At 65.7% G+C, this 22,863-nt stretch overlaps 2 protein-coding genes across 4 annotated transcripts in view; both read left to right on the forward strand.

Annotated features, from left to right (window-relative positions):
* Nucleotides 1–8,082, forward strand: part of TAB1 (TGF-beta activated kinase 1 (MAP3K7) binding protein 1) — a 24,347-nt gene extending 16,265 nt beyond the window's left edge. For both annotated transcript variants that reach the window (XM_008257017.4, XM_002711387.5), the window contains exons 8-11: nucleotides 229–373; nucleotides 1,618–1,840; nucleotides 3,032–3,194; nucleotides 4,351–8,082. In XM_008257017.4, the coding sequence (XP_008255239.2) occupies nucleotides 229–373; nucleotides 1,618–1,840; nucleotides 3,032–3,194; nucleotides 4,351–4,558 (739 nt within the window). In that variant the 3' untranslated portion in view covers nucleotides 4,559–8,082. The remainder of the gene's footprint in view (nucleotides 1–228; nucleotides 374–1,617; nucleotides 1,841–3,031; nucleotides 3,195–4,350) is intronic.
* Nucleotides 8,083–10,485: 2,403 nt separating this feature from the next.
* The window catches only part of MGAT3 (beta-1,4-mannosyl-glycoprotein 4-beta-N-acetylglucosaminyltransferase), a 34,969-nt gene continuing 22,591 nt past the window's right edge, over nucleotides 10,486–22,863 (forward strand). Inside the window, exon 1 of one of the 2 annotated variants that reach the window (XM_051845881.2) lies at nucleotides 10,486–10,559. The gene's annotated coding sequence lies outside the window, so the exon portion shown is untranslated. Of the gene's footprint in view, nucleotides 10,560–20,722; nucleotides 20,920–22,863 lie in introns of those variants that run through there. The other variant, XM_051845878.2, reaches the window with a different exon arrangement.

Consider the following 22,863-nt stretch of genomic DNA (forward strand, 5'->3'; position numbering starts at 1 on the left):
CAGGGTCAGGGTGGGCGTTGACCTTGGCTGTGCGGACCCTTGTGCCGCCAGCCCTCCTGCCTCAGAGCCGCCCTCAAGACAGGCCTGCTCTGGTGTCCCTTCCTCTTTCTCTCCTTGCCCAGTCGTGTGTTCCCTACTTCACGTCCTAAGCTCGTGACAAACCCAGCCGTCAGCGCGTCCCCGGGGACTGTTCCACACGCAGCCCTCCCCTCCCTTCCCTCCCCATAGTGCTGCCAAGTCCAGACCCATCATCGCGGAGCCAGAAATCCACGGTGCCCAGCCACTGGACGGGGTGACCGGCTTCCTGGTGCTGATGTCCGAGGGGCTGTACAAGGCCCTGGAGGCAGCCCATGGGCCTGGGCAGGCCAACCAGGTGAGCTGGGCCAGCTGAGGGATGTCGCGGAGCAGGGTCAGCTGGCCGGTGGGTGGATGGACCGTCACCAGCGCCCTAGATACACCCCTCACACACAGGCTTTGCTTGAAGCGGCATCCATTTCCAGGGCCCAGTGAGGCCTGAAGGGAGGAAGTGAGTCGGGCACTGCCCTGGGCAGAGGAGGGGAGCCCAGCCTGGGGTGTGGCTACTGCTCCGAGGCTGCTGGGGGTCCAGGCCCTGGCACCCAGAGATCTGTCCGGTCCCGCTGCACCTCGTCTCTGGACGGGGATGCATAGCACACAGGTCCCAGCCTCAGTGTGGGCTCTTTCACTTTCCCACACACTGGAGTGTGCACGCGGCTGTCACCAGCGTGTGACTGAGAGACACGTGGAGGGCCGTGTTGAAGGGAAGCCATCTTCACCGGACTCTGGCTTGGCTGCGGTCACAGAGACGAGTTCAGGGTATGTCCCTCCATCTGTCTGTGGTTCCGGGGTCACTCGGCGGGAGGCACCCTGCCTGCCTAACTCCTGACCCCTGCTGTCAAGGTTCTTCTCCCCTCTCATCAGCGCCCAACAGGGGCAGTGTCGCCCAGCCGTGCGGAGCAGGGAGCCTGGGCTGGTTAGTGACGGCGCTGAGTGCCAGGACAGGGCCAGGCCTGCCGTGCCTGCCACCGCCCTCTTCCCCCAGAGACCTGCAGTCTGTCAGGGACAGCATTCTGTGTCTGTGCTGTTGATCTTTTCTGCTTTCCTTTTCTGCTTTGGTCTTCACAGTGTAAGTATTCAGTGGCTTCTACTAGGTTCTAGAATATTCTGGACAGTGGGTTTTGCCCAGGGCAGAGGCCCCGTCTTCGTTTTGTGTCCCCAGTTCCTGACGTGTGCCTTGCCTGTCATAGCCCACAACAGGTGTGTTGCAGGAAGGAGCACTTGACCGTGACGGGGAGCTGGGCTTCAGCAGCCTTCAGAGTGCTCTTGTCGCGGGTTGTTGCGTCACCTCCCTCGCGGTGGCCCGGGAGGTGCAGCGTGGCGCTTTCCAGAGGTGTGGACGCAGCAGGCACAGCCTGCGAGGTCACACGCCTTTCCTGATAAGAAGGTTCCAGAAGGATTATCCTGAATACCTTGAAAAGCTCAGGTTGCAGACTTGGCTGTCAGGCAGTTCCCGCGTCCGCCGGCCTGAGGTCCCTGAGTGTGCTGTCAGGGCCAGGGTCCCTGGGCGCCCGCCCTCACCAGGCCCCACCCCGCCCCCAGGAGATTGCTGCCATGATTGACACTGAGTTCGCCAAGCAGACCTCCCTGGACGCGGTGGCCCAGGCCGTGGTGGACAGGGTGAAGCGCATCCACAGTGACACCTTCGCCAGCGGCGGGGAGCGTGCCAAGTTCTGCCCCCGGCACGAGGACATGACCCTGCTGGTGAGAAACTTTGGTTACCCACTGGGTGAACTGAGCCAGCCCACGCCGACCCCGGCCCCAGGTACGTGTGTCCTGACGACGCTGTCCAGGGCAGCTGACAGTGGCTTCCTCTGGCATGCAAGCCCGGCTTTGAGTGGTCCTGACCCAGGCTGTCTGGCTGTAAAAGAGATGATAAGCACCACCTACCCTGAGCTCCGGAACGCCTGGGGCTCCCGTGCACCAGTGTAGAGCCACAGGGCCCCGTATCTGAGGACCCGGCTACTGCTGTTGCAGTCCCACCGTGTGCCTCACTCTACCGCACCAGCGCCCCTTGCCCTGCTTAGCGACCTTGAAGACAGAGGCGAGGGAGCTGAGGATGGGGAAGGGAGAGCTGCGGACAGGGCTCGGCCTGAGGACCCGTGGACGGGCCTCGCGCTGGCTCCCTGGGGTTTCCAGCTTCCCATCGGGTGGGTCAGGAGAGGGGTGATGCTTCCCCGTGCCCTCTGCGAGCCGCCCAGTGCTCAGACCGTTTGTGCCTGAGGCCTGCGTTCTTTTTTTCCTTTTTTTTTTTTTTAGATTGATTTATTTGAAAGCCAGTTACAAAGAGAGAGGGAAGGACAGAGAGGTCTTCTGTCCACTGGTTTACTGCACAGATCGCCACAACGGCCAGGGCTGGGACTGGCTCAAGCCCGGAGCCTGGACCTCCTGCAGCTCCCCCGTGGGCAGCAGGGGTCCGAGTACTTGGGTTGCCTGCTGCAGCTTTCCCAGAGAGTTAGCCAGGGAGCTGGCTCGGCAGTAGCCGGGACTCGACCCAGCGCTTGCAGGACGCCGGCGTCAGGCGATGGCTCAGCTCACTGTGCCACGACCCAGGCCTCCTCCCTCTTTTTACAAACAAGCAAACCTCAGCGCTCAGGCGCCCGCGACGGCGCTGTTCCCCCGTGGGCTCCAGGGTTCCTGACGTGTCTCGGGTCGTTACTGCAGCCGTGTTTTTACTGGGTCAGCCTCATGAGAAAGCAAATGGATCTTCAGGATCCAAGCGCCCCGGGGAGCGGGCAGTAACCCTTTCCTCACCGCGGCGCGGCCCCGGGCTCTGTCGCTCCTCTCAGCCAGCGGGCTCTCCTGCCGAAGGGAGGTGCCACCCAGACTGGGGGAGTCCCTGCCCAGCAGGCCCCCCAGCCCTGAGCTGCCCTGCGGGCCCGGGCAGCCGGGCGCTCCCCAGCCCCGCTGCCCAGTGTCCATCCCGCCCCAGTGGCCCACGCGCTCCTTCTCGCAGCTGCAGGCGGCCGCGTGTACCCAGTATCCGTGCCTTACTCCAGCGCCCAGAGCACCAGCAAGACCAGCGTGACCCTCTCCCTGGTCATGCCCTCCCAGGGCCAGATGGTCAACGGGGCCCACAGTGCTTCCACTCTGGACGAGGCCACGCCCACACTCACCAAGTAAGCCCTCACTACTCCCTGCGCTCGGGTCCCGGGGCTGGACAGAAATGCCCTGGCATCCCCCAGGCCCCTCCTGGGTCAGGCAGGAAGAGCTGAGGCTCCCAGGCTGGGGAAGAGGTTTGGGTCTGGGGAGCCAAAGGTGGCTGGGGGGCGGGGCAGGGTCTCCTGACCACCGACACTGACCGTCTGCTAGTCCTGTCGGCCTCTGGGGGCCGGCGTAGGCCTGTGCCTCTGTGTCCCGTCTGCAGTGGCCAGCAGTGTGGCTTCCCCACGGCACCCGTGTGTGGGGGCCGGCGTAGGCCTGTGCCAGCAACACAAAGGTGGCGGCTGAGGCCAGAACAGCCAGGTTTAGCTTTGGAGCGAGCTCCCTGGATTCCGGCGGCTGTCGTGGCGCCCATAGACCTGCTCTAGTCTGCTGTCCCCTCCCCCTCCACTTGTGTGGAATGTCCCCCCACCCCAGGGGGCCTGGATCTGGTTTCCACATTCCCCACCCGGGGGCGGGGAGTAATGGAGATGCCACACCCAGGCTCTCCAGGCTGCAGGATGTAGCCGATTAGAAGGGCCCACAGGGAGGGAGTGGCCTTCCTCCCCTGCCCTCCTCACTGCTGCCGCCACTACTGTAGGCTGGGCCTGGCAGCTCGGGTGCAGTTGGGGCGGCCTCTCCACCCCTGCTGGGCTGCGCTGAGGGAGCCACCAGCTGTGTCCACAAAGCACAGCCTGACACTGTGGCCCAGATGCAGCAGGACCGCCGGCCCCTTCTCTGCCTCTGCCTCCGCCCCCAGCTTGAGCCTGTAGTTGGTCTGGGTGGGCCCGAGTTGGCAGGATGGGGACCAGCAGGAATGCCCGCCTGTCACTGTGACCAAGACGAGTGCCTGTTCTCAGCCTGCCAGCTGGAGGCGGGAGCCCCCGTCCAGCCCCAGCACCATCCCATGGCTGCTCCCTCCACGGGAGCGCTGCCGCCTGGTCCCCTCGGCGCCCGAGCTGGGCGGCCCCTGCTCCCCAGGACTGCCTGCCTGACCAGTTCTCACGGTCGGCTTTTCCCGAGAGGCCTGTGGCCCGAGGGGCTGGGGGTAGGGGCTGCTCTGTCCCCAGGCTGGAAGCCAGGGCCCCTGGCCCCTGTGCCCGTGCCTGACTCCCTCCACTGTGGCCCCTGCAGCCAGAGCCCGACCCTGACGCTGCAGTCCACCAACACCCACACCCAGAGCAGCAGCTCCAGCTCCGACGGCGGCCTCTTCCGCTCCCGCCCGGCCCACTCGCTCCCGCCCGGCGAGGACGGCCGCGTCGAACCCTATGTGGACTTTGCTGAGTTTTACCGCCTCTGGAGTGTGGACCACGGCGAGCAGAGCGTGATGACGGCGCCGTAGCCCAACTGGCAGCGCAGCTCGAGCAGGGCCTGTCGTGGGGAGGGGGGCTCAGGTTTGCTGACCTTAGCCTGCACCACAGGGGCGGGGAAGCCCCGTCCTTGGCGGGCACCTGGCTCCCCCGGCTCTTGGGCTGTAGAGCATGCAAGTTCAGACTGGACCTGGCCCACAGGCCCCCCGAGCTCCTTCAGCAGCCGGGGGAGAGGTCCCCAGGACCACAAGTGCCACACCTGATGGACAACTGCCCTCAAGGCTGCCACCTCCGCCGGCCACCGCCGGTCAAACCTCTGCGTGGTGACTGTCACCCTCCTCCAGCCTCTCGGCCCTGTGCCAAATCCAGGTGTGCCCGTACCCATCCCTGGTGGTCAGTGGGCAACACTCAGGAAGGCCAGGGCAGCACCAAGGCCCCCGGGGCCCCAGTAAATAGACCCAGAGGGAACTGGCCTCAGAGAAGCACTGGTCCTGGAGCTGCCACAGAACGGGCTGGGGGCTGGGCCTCTCCAGGCAGAGCCCACGCTGTGCCGGGCGGGAGGGCCCAGTCGGGGGAGTGGCCACGCCCTGCTGGTGCCAGGGAAGGCAGCAGCCGGGCAGCTGAGATGCACGACCGCCGCACTGGCGAGGGGGTCACTGCTGGCTCCCAGGCAGTGGCCAGGCCCTGGGCTGCCTGGAGGAGAGGAGGGGAACACAGCCCTGAGGGGCGAGGGTCTGACCAAGGGCTTTAGGGATGTGCACTGTCCCCACACACGGGGGAGGGACGCGGTCTCCATGCGCTCTGCCACCAGGGCCTCCCTGGGACTGTGGTTCCTGGCCTCGGAGCAGGAGCAGCCCCGAGACGTGTGCCCCGGTCACACAGCAGCGGCCCACTGGGTTCTGCTGCCTCCGCCCGTCTCCCTGCCCCGGGGTGCCCTGGACACAGCTCAGCCGGGATTGGCCGCTGCTGTGCAGGCTCCAAGGGCCAGGCGTCTACACAGCTGAAGGCCGTCCTGAGTCCCTGCTCACCCTGTGGGCAGCAGCTGTTCCCCCTGCAGCCGAGCAGGGCCCAGTGCAGGGCTGGGGGAGGCTGGGTCGGCCTGGATGCCACGGCAGAAGCAGAGGGCACAATGGGGCTGGGCACAGGGCCTGCTCTGTAGGTGGGTGGGCTGGGAGTCAGTCACAAGGACCCTGGAAGAGAGAATTGTCGAGAATGTCCGAGTGCCAGAGCAGTCACTGTTGGTGCAGGACGGAAGCCACAAAGAGGGGGATGCACTTGGTGTCCGTGGTGCCGTCTCAGGCCTCCGGGCCGTGGCGGTGCCGGGAGGGGGTCTCCATGGGAGGCTGCTCCGCCCGGGGCTCCAGCCTTCGCCGCCTGCGGTGCCCTTCGGCCTTGTTGGTGAGGAACAGCCCGTGCTGCTCGTCCGCACAGCACCTGTCGCTGCTCTCTGACTTGGAGCTCATCCCTCAGAGTGTGTGGCAGGGCAGCGCCGGCTGCCTCGGAGCGAGCCGTGCTCCCCCGTGGCAGAGCGCTGCACCCGCGGGATCTGCCTCTTCCGCAGCTTCCCTGGCCGTGCCCTGTGGGTCCTGAGAGCCCTTGCAGGTGCCGAGTGCACGGGTTCTCACACGTGGTCCTCGTCAGTGCCAGCCCTGCCCCACGTGCCCGAGGTGGGCAGATAGCTGACACTGAGCCAGGGACACTGGGTCCCTTGGGTGTTCAGAGTCCCTGACATGAGATGGGCGGAGCTGATACTGACCCTTGGCCCACGTGGCCCACTCCAGCCTTTGGCCACCTCCCACGGCCTCTAGTGGAAAACACAGGGTTCCCCGAAGCTGGATCCCATGGAACCGGAGACCCCGTGCACTGCCTGTGCCCTTGGCCCTTGAATACCCGGTTCCTCCCAGAGCCTGACAGCCACAGGCTCAGTAGAGGTCTGGCCAGGACCAGCCCAGGTGGGGCCGGACCTTGGGGCCCCGCTGTCCAGGTAAGGCAGCGCTGTCAGTGAGGGAAGAGGCAGGAGCAGCCACATGGCCGTGGGGGACACACTCTGGCTGGGCCTCACTTTCATTGTCCACGTCTCCACAGGACTGCAGGGTGGGGGCAGTGAGTTAACCCGCCCCCGACGCTGGCTTCCCACGTGGGTGCCAGTGTAAGTCCCAGCTGCTCCACCTCCGATCCACCTCCACCTCCGCCCTGCTACTGGCCTGAGGAAGCAGCAGGTGGTGCAGTGTTTGGGGCCCTGCACCTGTGTGGGAGACCATGATGAAGCTCCTGGCTTCAGCCCTGGCCATTGTGGCCATTTGGAGAAAGAAGCCGTGGTCTCTCCCTGTGGCCCTGCCTTTCAAATACATAACTCTTTGGAATGCAAGAGTGATTGCAGGAGACGTCCGAGTCTCCATAGCTGTGGTGGGTGGGAGTCCCCCGCCCACCACGTGGAGCCCACGCCTCTGCCGCGCACAGCGGTCCTGTCTGAGGGAGGCCGGGCCGGGCCCCGTGTGCGCAGGCGCTGGTGCTACCTGCAGCTTCCCTGAGGAGCCCGGCTGCTGGGCGGCGGCCCTGCTTGCTGCTCAGTGGAGCCCTGGGTGGAGGCCGTTGGCCAGGCTCCCAGGTGGCTCCTGTTTGTTCAGTGTTTACTTGAGAGGCAGGGCGCTCTCCCATCCGCTGCTTCACTCCCCAGATGCCCACAGTAGCTGAGACCAGGTTGAGAAAAAGCCAGGAGCTGGGAATTCGACCCAGGGCTCCCACAGGGGTGGCAGGGACCCGACCATTTGAGCCCTGCAGTGGCGGGAGCTGGCGGCCGGTACCGAGCACGGGCACGCCAGTGGTGGAGCCCTGACGCCCTAACTGGCCACCTAACGCCCTGGCGAGCACACACCGTGTTCCCTCACGGTGCTGACAGCCTCCTTAAGGGCAGGCTGCCTCTGGCACAGCGCTGAGACTCAGCAGTTCACGGACCACTCCTGCCTCTGGAGCCCCCCCCCCCACCCAGGGCCTGGCCTTGTCTAACCCAGCCTTCCCGGGGCTCGCTCTCCCCGGGGCCTGAGCCCCAGGCTGGCATCCACATGGCCAAATTAAGCTGCGGTTGTCACATCTGCAAAGCCATCCTGTGCTTCCGCCTTCCACCTCGTAGCACCTGCTGTGTGGGTTGTTCAAGACTGCTCACCGCCTGCCCCCGACCCCTGGGCCCTTGCAGTCATCGGGAGCGGGATGGCCTGGGTGGAGGCTGCACCTGTGTCCCCGAAGCTCGGTAAGAAATTAGATGCCTTGGGGCTGCCGCTGTGGCACAACTGCAGGCGCACCACACCAGTGCCAGTTCAAGTCCCAGCTGCTCCACGTCCAGTCCAGCTTCCTGATAACGCTCCTGGGAAATGATAGGCGTGCTGAGTGCTTGGGCCACCGCCACCCAAATGGATGACCAGGGTGGAGCTCCTGGCTCCTGGCTTCAGTCTGGCCCAGCCCTGGCCGTTGCAGCCATCTGGGAAGTGAACCAGCAGATAGAAGATCACTCTGTCTCTACATCTGCCTTTCAAATAAATAAATCTTTTGTAAAAATTTAGATGTGCATTTGTTTTGAACAGGCGCATTTTTCAGCCAAGTCTGTATTGTCCCTGTGTCTATTTTAGTACAAAACCAACTTTTCTCCTTTTCAAAAATAGGATTTGAAATCACTCGTTGAGTGAGCTGGTGCCTCAGGAGGGGCTCCAGGTCAGTGCTGTGCTGTGCAGAGCCCGGGCTGGGGGCCCTGTGACTCTCAGAACCGACCACGACCGCAGGTGCTGGAGGCCTCACCCCCGCCCCTGCAGGGGTGTGTGTGTCTGAGGTTTGTGGGTCCCTGTTGCTGGCCCTGTGCTGTAGATGAGACAGATCATACAGGTTAAGGAGGTGGCGGGGAAAGGACTAGAGGTTGGGCTCAGAACAGAAGTTCCAGGTATATGAGCTGCTGGACGATGGACGGGCTGCCCTGGAGGAGGTGGGAAGCCTCGGCAGTCCTGTGCGAGCAGGTGCACGCGCTGCCATCGGGTGGTGGGGAGGATGCACTGTGGGCCCCAGCTGGCTGCACAGCGGTGTCCTTCGGCAGTGAAGAGGGGGTGGTGGTTGAAATCCAGGTTCCTGGGGTCAGCAGGTTAAGTTGCCGCCTGTATTGCCAGCATCCCATTTGGGTGCTGGTTCAACTCCCAGCTCGCTGTCCTCTCCAACTCTGTTTTTCAAAGATCTTTACAAAATAAAAATAGATCCAGGTTCCTTGGTCCTGCTGTGGAGTTAGAAATCTGAAGCTCCAGGGTGAGCCAGGGTCTGGAACGGACAAGACCCGAGCTGCTGCAGGTTCTGGCTAGGAGCTCCTGTCCACCCCCTGTAACTTCTTGCTCTCTGGGTATCCCCAGGAGACCCTGAAAGACCCATAACCCTGACCCCATCTCCTCTCCAAGAGAAGACTGACAGCCCCGCTGTGGACTGCAGCATCAAAGCAGAAAGCAGCCAGTTAATGAGTTTCTCATACCAAGTTTGTGGCTGATTCGTGTTGCCTCATTCACCACTTGCTGTCCCGGCATTACAGAGCCGAGGAAACCAAACTCGGGTAAAGCAGGTTGCCCAAAGTCGCAGGAGCAGGGCCTGGCAGTCCAGACTTTTCTCCATGTACCATGAGGTTTCCTCTTAGCAGGCGACTTGGGCCATCTGCTGCCTTGCAGGCACGTTACCAGGAAGCTGGACTGGAAATGGAGCTGCTGGGACTTGAACCTGTGTCCATGCGGGATGCGGGCTACAGGTTTTCCTTGGTTTTGACACTGGAGGTAAACATGGGCACAAGAGGCGTGTGCTCGGCTCAGTGTCTCCCACTTGGAGAAACTCAGGTGAACCTGACGAAGGCAACCAGGGACCCGAGAGTCAGCTGCAGTGTGGCTCCCTTGAGGGCAGTCACCGGCATCCCCTTGGAGCCGGCACCCAGGCCCAGTCGGCAGTGTTCCCTGAGTGAATGAGCAGAGCAGACGGAAGAGGGGGTCCAGCGGGAGAATCTGGGAAGGCCCCCGGGGAGGGCCGGTGCACGCTGGGCTGGGAGGGGGTGGAGGACCTGCAGGAGTAGATGAGCGCGGGGAAGCGTGCACCTGCCCAGAGGCCAGCGAGGGCACCTGTTTCTGCCGGACTCTGGGATCCTGAGCCCAGCTGTCAGGGTCAGCCTTCCGCACAGGACCTGGGAGGTGGCCCCACGACGTGTCCCCTCTCCCCTCAACCCCCCTGACCTGGAGGTCTCATCTCTCCCCAACCCTTGCACGCCCACCCCTGCGATGGCCTCTGTGACAGTCTCCCCGCCGCCCGTCGCCCCCCACATGACCCAGGTCCATTCACACATCAGGAAGGAAAGCAAGGCCCTGCCCATGTGTGCATGCGGGCCGAGGGAGGGGGAGGAGAGGCAGAGCAGCGAAGGAGGGAAACAAGGGAATGGGGGGTCCGTGCCCGGCTCAGTGCCTCCAGGAGCGTCTGGCTGGCCCAGGCCCGTGTCCGCAGGGCGTCCCCAGGCTGGCTGCAAGCTGTGAGGCTGCACCTGGCCCCGCAGCCCTCGGGCCTCACACAGTCCTCGCATCACAGGGTGTGGCTCTGTGGTCTCGGGCAGGCCACTGTGCGGTTGTGGGCTTCAGCGTGTCCACCCACGGCTTGGTGGACAGGCCCGCTGCAGGAGCCCTGGGGGCCCGGACGGGGTAGCCTGGGAGGAAGGAGTAGCTCTCACTGGTCCAGCCCCTCAGCCGCCTCAGGGACCCTCACATGACACCAACCGCTGTTTGCAAACAAATGTGGCCAGGGCTGTGCCCACAGCACATTGCATCTGGCAATCCAGGTTACAGACGCCCCTCCTCCTGCGGGCCCAGTTCCGCCTTGTGACCCACCCATGCCCGGGACCAGCAGGCCTGGGAGTGAGGGGGGGTGGGCAGGGCTGGCCACAGCCACCTGCAGAGCAGACCGCTGGAGACCAGCAGCCAGTTTGCACCTGCCCCTCCTGGGACTTCCAGACCTCACCGAGCCTCGGGACTCAGCTTCACAGTAAGAAGTCGCCCCTCTTGAGGGGGAGGGGCAGCAGGTTGGGGTGGGGGCAAACACACCTTCTGCTGGGAACAAATATTTTTGTAAAGATTATTTATCTGAAAGAGTAACAGAGGGGGAGAGACAGAATCTTCCATCCACCGGTTCACTTTCCAAACGGCCAAAACACTGGCAGGGCTGGCTCGGCCAGAGCCAGGAGCACGGAACTCCATTTGTGTCTCCCACATGGGTGGCAGGGACTTTTGGGCCAGTTTCTGCTGTTTTCCCAGGAGCATCAGTAGGGAGCTGGATCAGGAGCAGAGCAGCCAGGATTCGAACTGGTGCCCGAGATGGGCTGCTGGCATTGCAGATGGCAGCTTAACCTGCGGTGCCACAGCACTGGCCCTGAGAGTCGGTGGTGGCCCTGGTGGCAGAGGGGTCCTGGTGGCCTCCCGAATAGGGGTGGTGGGGCTTCCTTAGCACAGAGGAGCTGTCTCCGGGGAGCCGCTGGGAAGGACCTGGAATCTGGGTGCTGTGTGGGATCCCAGCCCGGCTCCTACACCTGCCCTGGGTCAGATTTGGACGGTGTCAGGGTCCTAGGGGAGGCAAAGTTTTGTGTCTGCCCTCAAGGATTTGGTGTTGGGGCTTAGCATGAAACGGACTTCGGGCAGATCAGCAGGAGAAAGCGCAGGAATGCACTTGGCAGAGGGTTTGGGGGACCCCCGGAGGGAGGCGCGTGTGGGAAGTAGCTGGCGGGGGTGGGGGTGGGGGGGGCGAGGGGAGGTGAGCTCCTTCACCATCGGGGTCTGAGCGAGGAAAAGGTGGCCCCGCCCTTCGGGGACCAGGACGTGTTCCCCGTAGTCGCCGCGTCCCCTGCCGTCAGGAAGAAGGGGCGGGTGGCAGAGTGCACATCTGGCACCTGCTGCTCTAAAACGTCCATTTTTAGCCCCAAGTAACCCTTGTGCTGTAGTGGCGTCTGTGCCGGAGCAAGCCGTCCTGAGCCCTCTGTGCCGACCGCTCCCCCCCCACCCCGCCCGCCCCTTAGCCGGGACAGCGGAGGGTCCCGGAGCCAGCAGGGGGCAGAGGGGCTCCTTCCTAAGTCACACGGAATGAGCTTGTAAAGCCCGCCCTGCCGAGTGTGTAAACTGTCGCAGTCTGCCCCCACCTGCCACCCTGGCAGAAGCAATCGTGCCAGGCGGGAGCCCATGTGCAGGTCGCCTGGATAAACATTTTTTTCCTTCTTAGTATTTATTTGAAAGAAATATGTATTTGAAAGAGAGAGAGAGAGAGAGAGAGAGAGAGAGAGAGGGAGAGAGAGAGAGAGATCTTCCATCTGCTGGTTCACTCCCCAAATGACTGTGATGGCCAGGGCTGGGCCAGGCTGAAGCCAGGAGCCTGGAACTCCTGCTGGGTCTTCCATGCAGGTGCAGGGGCCCAAGCACCTGGGCCATCTTCTACTGCTCTCCCAGGCCACAGCAGAGAGCTGGATCGGAAGTGGAGCAGCTGGGGCTTGAACTGGTGCCCATGTGGGATGCCGGCACTGCAGGCGGCTGCTTAACCCACTGTGCCACAAAGTTGGCCCTATTATTTATTTACTGAAGTGGGGGAGGGAGAGGGAGAGAGAGAGACAGAGAGAGAGAGAGAGAGAGAGAGAGAGAGAGAGAAACACGCTCCCATCCAGTTCACTCCCTAAATACCCACAATGGCTGGGACTGCGCTGAGGCCAAAGCCGGGAGGTGTCCCACACGCGTGCTGGGGACCCGACTGCTTGAGCCTCCCCCGGCCTCCCAGGGTCTGCATTAGCAGGAGGCGGGAGCCAGAGGCAGGCGATGAACCCGGACAGTCCGATACGAGGCATGGGCATCGCAGCCCACATGCTTACCCTTCTGCTTGTTCCTGCACGGAGCTTCTTTGTCCACCCCCCGGCCCGGGTCTCCTCTCCGCTCAGAGCATCCGTGCTCTGCCGGCCCGCTGGCCGCCTTTGCAGGGAGCTGACTGGCAGGCTGTGCCGCCAGGCAGCCATGGCCGGCGAGGCCAGCAGTGACCCCAGGGCTCCGTCCCGGGACCTGACTGCTTCCAGCCCCACTCGGGAGCTGCTCCCCACAGAGAATGAACGGGGCTGCTTCAGCAGCTTTGTCCTGCCTGGAGCCCGTCCTGGTGCAGGATGACCACAAGGAGAAAGCAGGACAGGAGCCAGGAGCAGAGCTCGGGCCCTGGCTGATCAGCAAGAAGCGCATGCGTGACCCAGGCGGGACGGGGAAGGGCAACGGTGGGCATGTATTTGGGTGCAGACCCCCGCTGGGGACTGGACGCCGTGGACAGCACTTCCGGTGGCCCCAGCGGGGTCTCCAGAGGCTGTTGGGCACCCACTCTTCTGGCACATGTGGTCCCAGGGCTCCCGCAAGGCCTGGTGGGGTCTCGGGACAGCAGCAGCTGGGGGGCTCCTCCACCCAAGCTCTTCAGCACTTGACTCCCATGTGTGGGTCAAGCTGCGGACACGGGTCAGTGGGGCCCGGAGGGACGGGCAGAGAAACGGGGTGGACGGGCCTGTGCCGCTGTCCCAGCAGCCTCGGCGCTGCCGGCCCCTGACTCATCTTTCCCATAGCAGGAAAGGACTGGGGTGGGGTTGAAGGAGAGCAGGTCTGGGCAGGGAGTCCAGCTCCGCTTGGGAAATCCCATGACCTTGGGAAGTCACAGGGTGGCGGGAGGGTCGGCGTCCCTGTGACAGTCGCCCCGTGGGGTCCCGGCGTCCCCAGCGTCCTGGAGCCTTCGTCTGGCCGAGGAGCTGCGAGGGTTGGCATGTGGTTGGCCCCCAGGGGTTGATCCAGTGTGGCGATGCTTGCTCCGTGCGTCCCGGGGGGCTGCCCTGGGCCCCCGAGGGAGCCCTCCCCGAGGTGAGCATGCAGGACCCCAAGCCAGCGCCTCTCTCGCCCAACCTCAGAACCGTGAGCTTTTCTGCACACGGGGACCCAGCCGCGCTGTCTCACTCCAGTAACCGAAAACAGCTTTGTGGGCACGAAGGGCTTGCCCGGTTCACCCCTGCAGAACCCCAAAGTCCAGCAGCCTGGAGACGCCCCTGAGGAGGGGGGTGGAGAGGCCCTTTGCCCACACCCACCCAGCAAGCAACAGTGGGGAAGGGGCCGCCACTCAGCGGGCACAGCCGTCAGCCCAGGGACCTAACAGGGAGCTGCGTGGCCGACTGTCCCCCCTCTGGGCGGCCTGAGCTCCACTCTCCCTGCCCTCGGAGGAATGAGGCTGGGCCTGCTCCTGGGGCTGACAACGCCCAGGGCCCCGCCTGGCTCAGCTGGCCGGAGCCTCCGCCTGCCCACCCTTCCCGACCCGCTCTGCCAGGGCCTCCCAGCGGCTGCGCCCAGGGCCCCATGCCAGCCCCACCAGACTGGTGCTCCCTGGGGCCGGCGGGGAGGCCGCGGTAGGTTCCTCCGCCGCCCATACCCCCAGAGGCCTCAGGGAGGGCCCCGCGGCCTGGCTCTGCCGCTCATCAGCTGCGGATCTCGGGGACAGGGCCCAACCTCTCTGCCTCAGTGTCATCTGGAGAATGGGGAGAAGAGAGTCGAACGTGACCCCTCTGCACTGGCGCTGGTCTCGTCCAGTCCTGCCCACGGCCCTCGGGTGGGCTCTGTGCTAAGCATCTAGCCCTCGCAGCCCGGAGGAGGGAGGGAGGACAGGCAGGGGGTCCAGGATTTGGCCCGGGGAGCCTGAGTCCAGCCCAGTGGCAGCTGTGGCCTGCGACGCTGGCTGGCGTGTCGGGACAGGGCCAGCCTGCGGTCAATGCTGCGTGTTCGCGGCTGTGGTCACAGTCGTCGCCTTCACCATTCCCGAGCTCACCCCAGCTGCTCCCCAGTGCCACCTCCCGATCTCCTGATCCCTTCTCTCTTTTCTTTTGTCTGGTAAAATGCAGTTGTCCCTTGATAGCCAAGGGGGGCCGGCTCCAGGAGCCCCTCCCACAGCAGACTCTGCATAGAAGCTGGGCACAGGCGCTGGTTCCCTCCCCAGCTGCCCACAACGGTCCAGGCTGGGCCAGGCAGAAGCCACGAGCCAGGCGCTTCTTCCGTGTCCGTGGTCAGATGGCGGCTCTGTCCCACGCGTCCGTGTGTCTGCGGCCTCCGAGGGATGTTTGGGCGGCTCCCACCTTGTGCTGCTATGACCAGTGCAGCTCAGACACCTGCGGCTCCCTGCCGTCAGCGCTCTGGGCGTGACCCCAGAAGTGGGGCTGCTGGGTCACACGGGGTTCTGTTTGATTTTCCCACGGCGGCTGCACGGGGTTGCTCTCCGCTTCACAACGCACTTGAGTTCCCCTTCATGCTGGCAGCTGGGCTGTTGCTTCCGCAGGGCCGGCAGGGCCCCATAGGAAGCCGGCAGAGGGGAGGGGCCGAGGGACAGGTGATGCCGGTGGGTACCAGCGAGCCTTGCTGACGACCCCACGGTGGGCACGGAGCCCACTGCAGCTCCCCAGCTCTGACCACGCCCAGCCCGCTCTGCCAGGTCAGGCAGCCCTGGGGGAGAGGGACTGAGAGGGGCCAGCCCGGGGATTCAGGCTACGGGGGCGGGGATCTCAGCTCACTGAGCCCTCCCCTGCCACTCCTGCCGGGGTGGACAGCTACAGCGGGAACAACTCCTGAGACCTGGCTTTGTGGCTCGGAGGCGCCAAGCCCCTCAGGCACAGGTGACTCTCGGCGAGTCAAGGGTGCAGGCCATTCTAGAAGCCACGCCCTGTCCCTAGAACATCTCAGTCCCTGGGCCCTGGTACTCTACCCACCCTGCTGCTGGCCGTGGGCGTGGCCAAGCACTCTGCAGGTTGGTCCCATGGGGCCCGGATGGTGGTCTGGCCATGGGGCCCTGGGAGCAGGTGCACCGGCATGGACCGAAGGGGGTGGGACCGGGCCTCGTCCCCGGGACAGACCCAGCCTCTCTCTGAACCCCGTTTCCTCGCCCTGTAAGGGGGTGTGGCTGGGACTCAGCCACCTCCAAAGACCTTCTGAGACTCCGAGCTCCCAAAAGGCCTTAAGCAGCGGCTCTTGGATGCACGCGACCTGTGGAGTAGGAGCCATGGCAGCACTTGCTGTGTCCCGGGCACTCAGCCCGTGTCCAGTTAATTCAGTCCTCACAGTGACCCTGCTTGACCCATTTTACAGATGAGAAAACCGAGGCACAGAGAGGCCGAATGACTGAGCCCAAACCACAAAGGTAGCAGAATTCAATCTCTGTTTTTTTTTTTTTCCTTTTTAGACTTATTTTATTTACTTGAAAAAGAGAGAGAGGTAGAGACACAGAGAGATCTTCCATCCGCTGGTCCACTCCCCAAATGGCTACAACAGCCAGGGCTGGGCTACCAGGAGCCAGGAGCTTCTTCCAGGTCTCCCATGTGGGTGCAGGGGCCCAAGCACTTGGGCCATCTTCCACTGCTTTCCCAGGCCACAGCAGAGAGCTAGATCGGAAGTGGAGCAGCCAGGACTTGGACCGGCACTCCCTTGTAGGCCACCGGCATCACAAGCTGTGGTTTAACCTCTGAGCCCCAACACCAGCCACCCCCAAAATTTGTCCTGAGCCTTCCCAAGTGCCGACCCCACATTCTCCGGGCAGCAGAGGAAGTATGCGGTGACATCCGGACATCTTGGCACAGCAGCAGACCTGCCGGCACGGGGCCGCTGCCCGGCTCCACGCAGGTCTCTGGGATGGAGGAGGAGCCCCGCGGGGCATTGGCAGCGCCCAGGTCACAGGTGTGAGGCCCAACCATGCCCTGTGCCGGCAGCTGGAGGGGTGAGCGGCTGAGCCCCCAGGGGGAAGCTCCCTCTGCTGCCTTCTCGGCCGACCCCAGAGGTCGTGAGTGAGGTCCCCTCTCCTCCCACCGGCTCCAGGGCAGCCTGGACCCTGCCCGGCTCCTGGCCTGCCTTATTTGGGTTCTGGTCATCAAAAGGACCAGAGAAACTGCCGGCCCCTAGTGGGCCACCTGTGGTCCCAGCTGTGCAGGCTGGGCCAAGTGAAGGCTGATTGGATGTTTCCAGGGCTAACCTCGTGGCCCGGCCCCCACCCACCTTCCTGGGTGAGGACGGCCCTGGACCAGGACACCCGTGTGGCCCTTGGGTGGATCGGCTGTGTTCCAATGTGCCTTCACCTGACCAGGAGCTGGGTGTGGCTGGAAGTGGCTGGGGTGGGGGTGGGGGCCCTGGAGGCAGGAGAGGGGCTTTGGGTGGCTTGATCCCCCCACCCCACCCCCCGCTGATCACTTTGTTCCCAGCCCTGCCCTCCCTCCCTGCGGTGACCCTGTGGAATGTTGTCCTGTGGGTTTGTGGGGCGCACCCAGCAGGGGTTTGAGGGTTCAGGGGAATCTGTGTGTCCAGGGTTGTGCGGCTGTGCGTGCGTGCGTGCGTGAGACCCAAGGCCCCAGGCAGGAAAAGCCAGCTGGGGCCACTGCTGTGACTCAGCCGGCTCCCCTGGGGCAGGCTGTGGCCGGGCTGCAGAGGGAGCACCTGTTTGGCTTCAGCTTGGCTGCTCAGGCCAACGCTCAGCTTGGGGGCCATCTGCGGCCTGAGTCACCGCCCTCGGTGCCCCGCCCCCAAGTCTAGCCCCTCCCCTCCCCCTTAGCTATGCTCTTCCCGGCCTCAATGCCATTCCCCTCTGTGCTCAGTTCCTCCGGGCCAGGCTGTGCTGCAGCCCCGCGACGCCCGGCCTCTGCTCTCTCCCTGTCTCTTCGCTGCCCCCGCTGGCCCAGCTCTCCTGGGGACAGGGACCAGTGCGACTCTCGTCCACTCCCACGTCAGCGGGAGCTCAGGGCCCGGCACACAGCAGACGCTGTGTACACGGGTGCGGCCGCACCTGCCCCTGTCTTCGCCTTCCTCCCTCTCTGTGGGGCCAGCCACTGGGCGGCAGGTGGCCCAAGAGCTGGCTCTGGCCCTCAGCTGTCGCCTGGGCTCGGTCAATCTCCTCTGAGTGCCCGTGTCCTCACCTGGGGTCACAGCACGGGAGGCAGGTGGGGGCTGGAGACAGAGCCGGCTCCGAGTTTACGGCTAAGTGTGTGGCTTAGTGTGGTGGAAACGGTGACTTGTGCAGCCTGATGGGGGTCTCCCTCTCCTGCCGGCTGGCCCTCCTCTCTGGGCTCCCACCTGCCCGCGCGCTCCCAGCACTAAGGCACTTCCGTGTGACGGGTGTCCCCGAAACCCTCACAGAGGCCAGGACGGGGCGCTCTGGGCTCCTTATGCAGTGGCACTGGCCGAGCACCTACTATGTGCCAGCCAGCAACAGGCCGGGCAGAGGTGCCGCCCTCGTCGCCTTTCCGGGCGACGGGGACACAGGCAACAGAACAGGAAGTGAGCTGGGAGCCACAGCAGGGCTTGGGCGGAGGAGGGAGGGCAGCTGACTTCCGCTGCCCAGCCTCATGCTGGCAGCTCTGGGGGCGGGACAGGAGCAGGACCGCAGAGGGGAAGCTGTTGGGAGAGAGCACACCAGGCAGCGGGGGCAGTGCAGGGGTGAGGCAGGCAGGTGCGCCCGCAACACACAGGGCTCCTGCCTGCAGGAGGGGCGCAGGGGCGCGCAGGGCCAGGATTCCTCATGGGGTCCTGAGCCCTTCAAGCCTCCAGGGAGCGCCACCGATCTCCCTTCCCTCTGGAAAGCACACGTGGGCGGCACATGCTCCCACACAGACCACTAAGGGGAGTGTAGGCGATTCCTGGACCTCGCGACTCCCCCACCCCCAGCTAATGAATCCCTGTCCAACCCAACTGTGTGGACTGAGGCCTGCAGGGAGGAAGGGGCTTGTCCACAGCCACTGAGGCCCAGGCTCACCTGGAACCCAGGCCCTTGCCCACAGAGCACACAGCAAGACCAGCAGGGGCCCAGGGCAGCAGCTGGGAGGAGCTCAGCTCCTGAGGGCCAAGCAGAGGAAACGCAGGGGGAGAGGCAGCGAGGAGGCTGAGAGGGGGCTGGCCTGACGGGGAGGGCTGCAAATGCACAAGGCCTCTGGGACCCAGAAGCCCGACACACACACCAGGGGCCTGCAGGAGGATGGGACATCTGGACTGGGTCTTGCAGGATGAGTAGGAGTTTCCCCAGAGAGGCGTACATGTGTCTGCTTTACCAATGGGGGTCAGGAACAAGTGAGCCAATGAACGCAGGGTGTGTGGGGCGGGGCAGAGCAGGGGGCAGGCGCGGGCTGGGGTGAGCGGAGAAGGAAGAGGACAGGGCACTTCCTGGGCAGCTCTGGCACCTGCCAGGGTGGCCTTTCCCACGCTCTCCCTCGCTCCGCTGCCCACGGCTCTGAGGCCGCCACCCCACGGGCAAGGCCAGGGCAGAAAGAGGGGCCTCCAGACCGGCAGGAGCAGGGCCTGGAGCCAGCTCCCTCAGCCCCCTGCACGCCGCCCTCCCTGCCCTCCTGGACCTGCAGGGCATGGGTCAGGGGTCTTCCCACCTGGAGACCAGGGGCAGGCCGGCGGGCGGAATGCGGCTCTCCGGGCCGGGCAGTAGCTGCTCCAGGGATAACAGACCCGGCAATTGTTCCCAGAGCCAGATGGGCCCCAGGTGCAAGGGGCTGAAAGGTGACACCGCCTGGGGGAGGCTAATCTTGTATCTGGGCTTCTCCCTGCTCCCTCAGTACCCCGTCAGGCCGCCTGGGCCCAGAGGAGGGGGTGGGGCAGCAGGACCACCTACCGAGCCCCCTCCCTGCTGCCAGTCCCCTAAACAGGACCGGAAGTGAGCCAGAATGCCGGGATGTCAGTGTGGGTGATCCGTGTGGTTATTCCCATTCTGCAGATGAAGCGACTGAGGCTTAGGGCCCTGACGTGGCTGGGACTACAGCGGAGCCTGACAGGCACCCAGGCATTTCGCGGCTCCCCCTCCCCAGCACCCTGTGTGCCCCATGTGTGCTGGGGGGAAGGGAGTAAGGGGCCAGCTCTCTGCGGGGCCAGTCCCCGGAGCCACAGCAGAGCAGGGCTGCTGGTGAGTGACTGAGAGAGTCACTTGTCCCATCAGAAGGGCCTGGGCGGCATCGCCCCCCCCCCCCCCAGCCCCTACTGCAGGCCAAGAGCCTGCTGGGAGGCGGAGGCGGGCTTTGGTATGGCCCCGACCCCCATGACTGCAGCTCCAAGGCCTCCCAAGAAGCCTGGGAATCTAGAAAGGTCGAGAAAACAAAGGCTGAGTGGGGGCAGTGTGCAGCCCCAGAATCTTCCGGAGCCGGGCAGCTCTGGGCAGGGAGGGCACGTCCACGCTCCCTCCCGCGCTCCAGAGCCCCCGGTGCAGGGCAGGCCCTCACCCCCACTCAGTCCCTCAGCTGGAGCGCAGGGGCAGAGGAGCCTGTTTTACACTTTATTTGCAAAAGCGGGGGTCCCTTGGAGAAAGGCTGGTGGCCAAAGCTGGAGCAGGGCCAGGACACCCGGCCACTCAGAGGTGTGGGGCCATCTACTGGGAGAGTGGCACAGGTGGCTTTGTGCATAGTGGTGCAGGGGTCGGAGGGTCACAGGCAAGGCAGAGTGGCTCCCAACCAGACCCAGAGGGCTGTGTAGACCCGGCACCAGGCCCTGAACCAGCTACATCTGAGCCCCGGGCCTCGGCAAGCAAACACCACCACGCACGCATGTGAACACACAGGCACCCTCCGGGGACAGGCAGGCACGCGCCGAACACTTCCACGCACACACGCGAGCAGACCAGGACCTTAGGGACTCGCTCAGACCCAAGCACGCCGCAGAGCACACGCGCACACAGCCACGCACACGCAGGAGCGGACACGCAGCCCCAGGCGCACAGCAGACACACGCTCTCCGGCCGCCCCGCCTCCCACCGCACCCACACCCCCGCGCAGGACGCCCGGGCCGTGGGCCGGCGCACGCACGGTCACGGGCAGGGGCGCGCGCGCACTCCCACACAGGGGATCCGGCCCACGCGGGAGGCGCGGAGCGCGGCGGCCCGAGGAGTCTGCGGTCCCAGGCGCCCCCGGCCCGGCGCGGCGCGGCGCGGCCGGCGGGGGAGGGGAGGGGGCGGTGGTGGGGGCGGGGCGGGACCGGAGCCGGCCGGGCGCGGGCACCTCTGCGCGCAGCGCTCGGCCTCGCCTCCGCACGCCCCTCGCGCCGGCGGAGGGTCCCTCCCCGGCGCCCCTCGGCTCGCCCGGCCCCCGCCGCCGCCCCGGGGTGCAGCCGAGCGGCCGCGCCGGGCCCGCGGGACGGGGTGGAGGTGGGGTGGGGGGCGGGGATCGGGGCCGGGCCGGGGCCGCGCTGCCTGCGATGCCGGGCGCCCGCCGCAGCCGCCGCCGCCGGAGCCCGGGATGGGGCGAGAGGCTGCGGCGGACGCCAGCATCTCCCCGCCGGGGGCCCCGGGGGCCGCGGAGTCGCCGCCGCCGCTGCTGCCGCCGCCGCTGAGACCCAGCGGGCGATGGGTGAGTTGACCCCTGTGTCCGGGGGGGGCCCGCGCCGCAGCCCCTCCATCCCCGCGCTCCCCGCCTCGCCTCTGGCTCCGCGCTCCCTGCGCACCTCCCCCCACCCCCGCGCGGCTCCCACGGCCCCCTCCCTGCGCGTGACCTGTGGGGGCGGCAGCGCTGGGGCCGGGGGCCAGGGGTGGGCCGAAGTGGGGGCGGGATGCGGGAGAAGCGCTGGGGCTCTGGCGCCCCCTCCCCCACCCAGTTGCTCAGCCGAGCTCTCGGCGGCCCCGGAGGGCAGAGCCTCAGCGCATCGACCACCCCCTCCCCGGCCAGGCGGGGGGCGTCCCCGAGGCGCGGGGGGCCTCAGGCCTGCTTTGTGCACCGCGCCCCCCAACCTTCGGCGCCGCGCTGGGCTGGGGGAGGGAGGCCTCGGCGTCCGCCTTCCCCACCCCCGACCGGGGTCTGCGGCGGAGGCCCAGGCGCAGTCGGGGTGCTGGGCGCGTGCGGGGGGCCTTGGCTGCCCGTGGGGGCCAGGTGGAGGCGAGTGGAGGGGGAGAGCCCCCGACAGCTCCCGGGGAGGGGGGAGGGGGCGCCGGCTCAGCGATGCGCTGCCCATTGCGGGGGAGGGAACCTGACTTGGGGGAGGGTGCTATAAATATCTACGAATAGTGAGTTCTGGAACCGGTGGGGAGGGGAGCGCCGCCCGGGTGTGCTCGTTGCGGGGCGGGGGCTCTGCGCTGGGTGCAGCCAGCCCCGGTGGCCTGAGGTCTGCTGACTCCCGCCCGGAAGCGCCCCAGGAGCGGTGGGGTTCCTCCGAGGCCCACCGCCTTCCTCCCTGGGACTGCAGGCCGGATGAGCGTTGACGGGGATCTGGGGGCCCTGGCCTGTCCCCTGGGGGAAGGGCTGTAGCTGCCAAAGGCCCAGGGTCGGGTGGAGGTCATGGGGAAAGCACAGGTCCCAGGACAGGAAGAGGACCTGGGGAAGCTTCGGGCGGCGGCTGGGTGCAGAAAGGTGGGAAGGGCGTCCCGGCAGAGGGAATGGCGGCCGCTGGGCCAAGAGGTGCCAGTGCTGGGTGTGGGGAGGTGCAGGTGCAGCCAACCCGGGCGGGAATGAGACGAAGGCCCCCGGAGGCAAGGTGGCCACACCAGGGAGCTGGCACTCGCCCCGGGCCAGCAGGGCTGGGAGCGCTGCTGCTCCCGTTCTGCTGGTCAGGGCCTCGTGAGACTGGTGGGTCATGGTCATCCCGAGTAGCAGGATGACGTCAGAACAGCGGCGTTGCGGGCCTCACTCTCCATGGCTGTCAGGTGGGCAGAATCCGGTTCCTGCAGCTGCCTGGAGCCCTCTGGCCGCCGCCTGGGTTTTGTTACCTGCAGGACGAGGGTACCCGATGCCGGCTGGCAGGCCCAGTGGCGAGGCTCCTGTGAGCCCCGCATGGGAGCTGACTTCCTGGGAGGAGCAGCTGGAGGCAGGGTGGTCTTCGGGGACAGCTGCCCCTGGGGGCACCCATCACCCCCTCCCCCAAGGGTCTCTGCTCCCGGACGCCGAGCCTTTTCACCCCCCAGAGCCCATGATGCCGTGGCCCTCCAGGTGGGACCAGGGCTCCCTTCTAGAAGCTTCTTCAGATGTTCAGGCCATGAGGGGTCCTCCGGTGAGGGGTGCTGTGCTGAGAGGGCACGGGGCTTGCCCTCAGGAGGTCCAGCTCTGGCCGGCAGCAGAGCTGGCATGTGTGCCCAGCCCTGTGCGGGCTGCGTGGCTGGGGCGGGGATTCCAGGGCCAGTGTCCTGGTCCGTGAGACCGGGACCTGTGACTGCACACCTCTGCCCCTCGGCTTCCCTCTGCTGGGACAACCGCCCCATCCAGAACGCGCTGCAGCGGGGGCCCTCCCGGCCTGCCCTAACCGAGGTACCCTCCCCTCCCGGCCGTCTCGTGCTTCAGACCGCTGGGTGCGTGGCTCAGGCAGCG

This window comes from Oryctolagus cuniculus, chromosome 11 (assembly GCF_964237555.1).
Source record: "Oryctolagus cuniculus chromosome 11, mOryCun1.1, whole genome shotgun sequence".
Taxonomy (NCBI): domain Eukaryota; kingdom Metazoa; phylum Chordata; class Mammalia; order Lagomorpha; family Leporidae; genus Oryctolagus; species Oryctolagus cuniculus.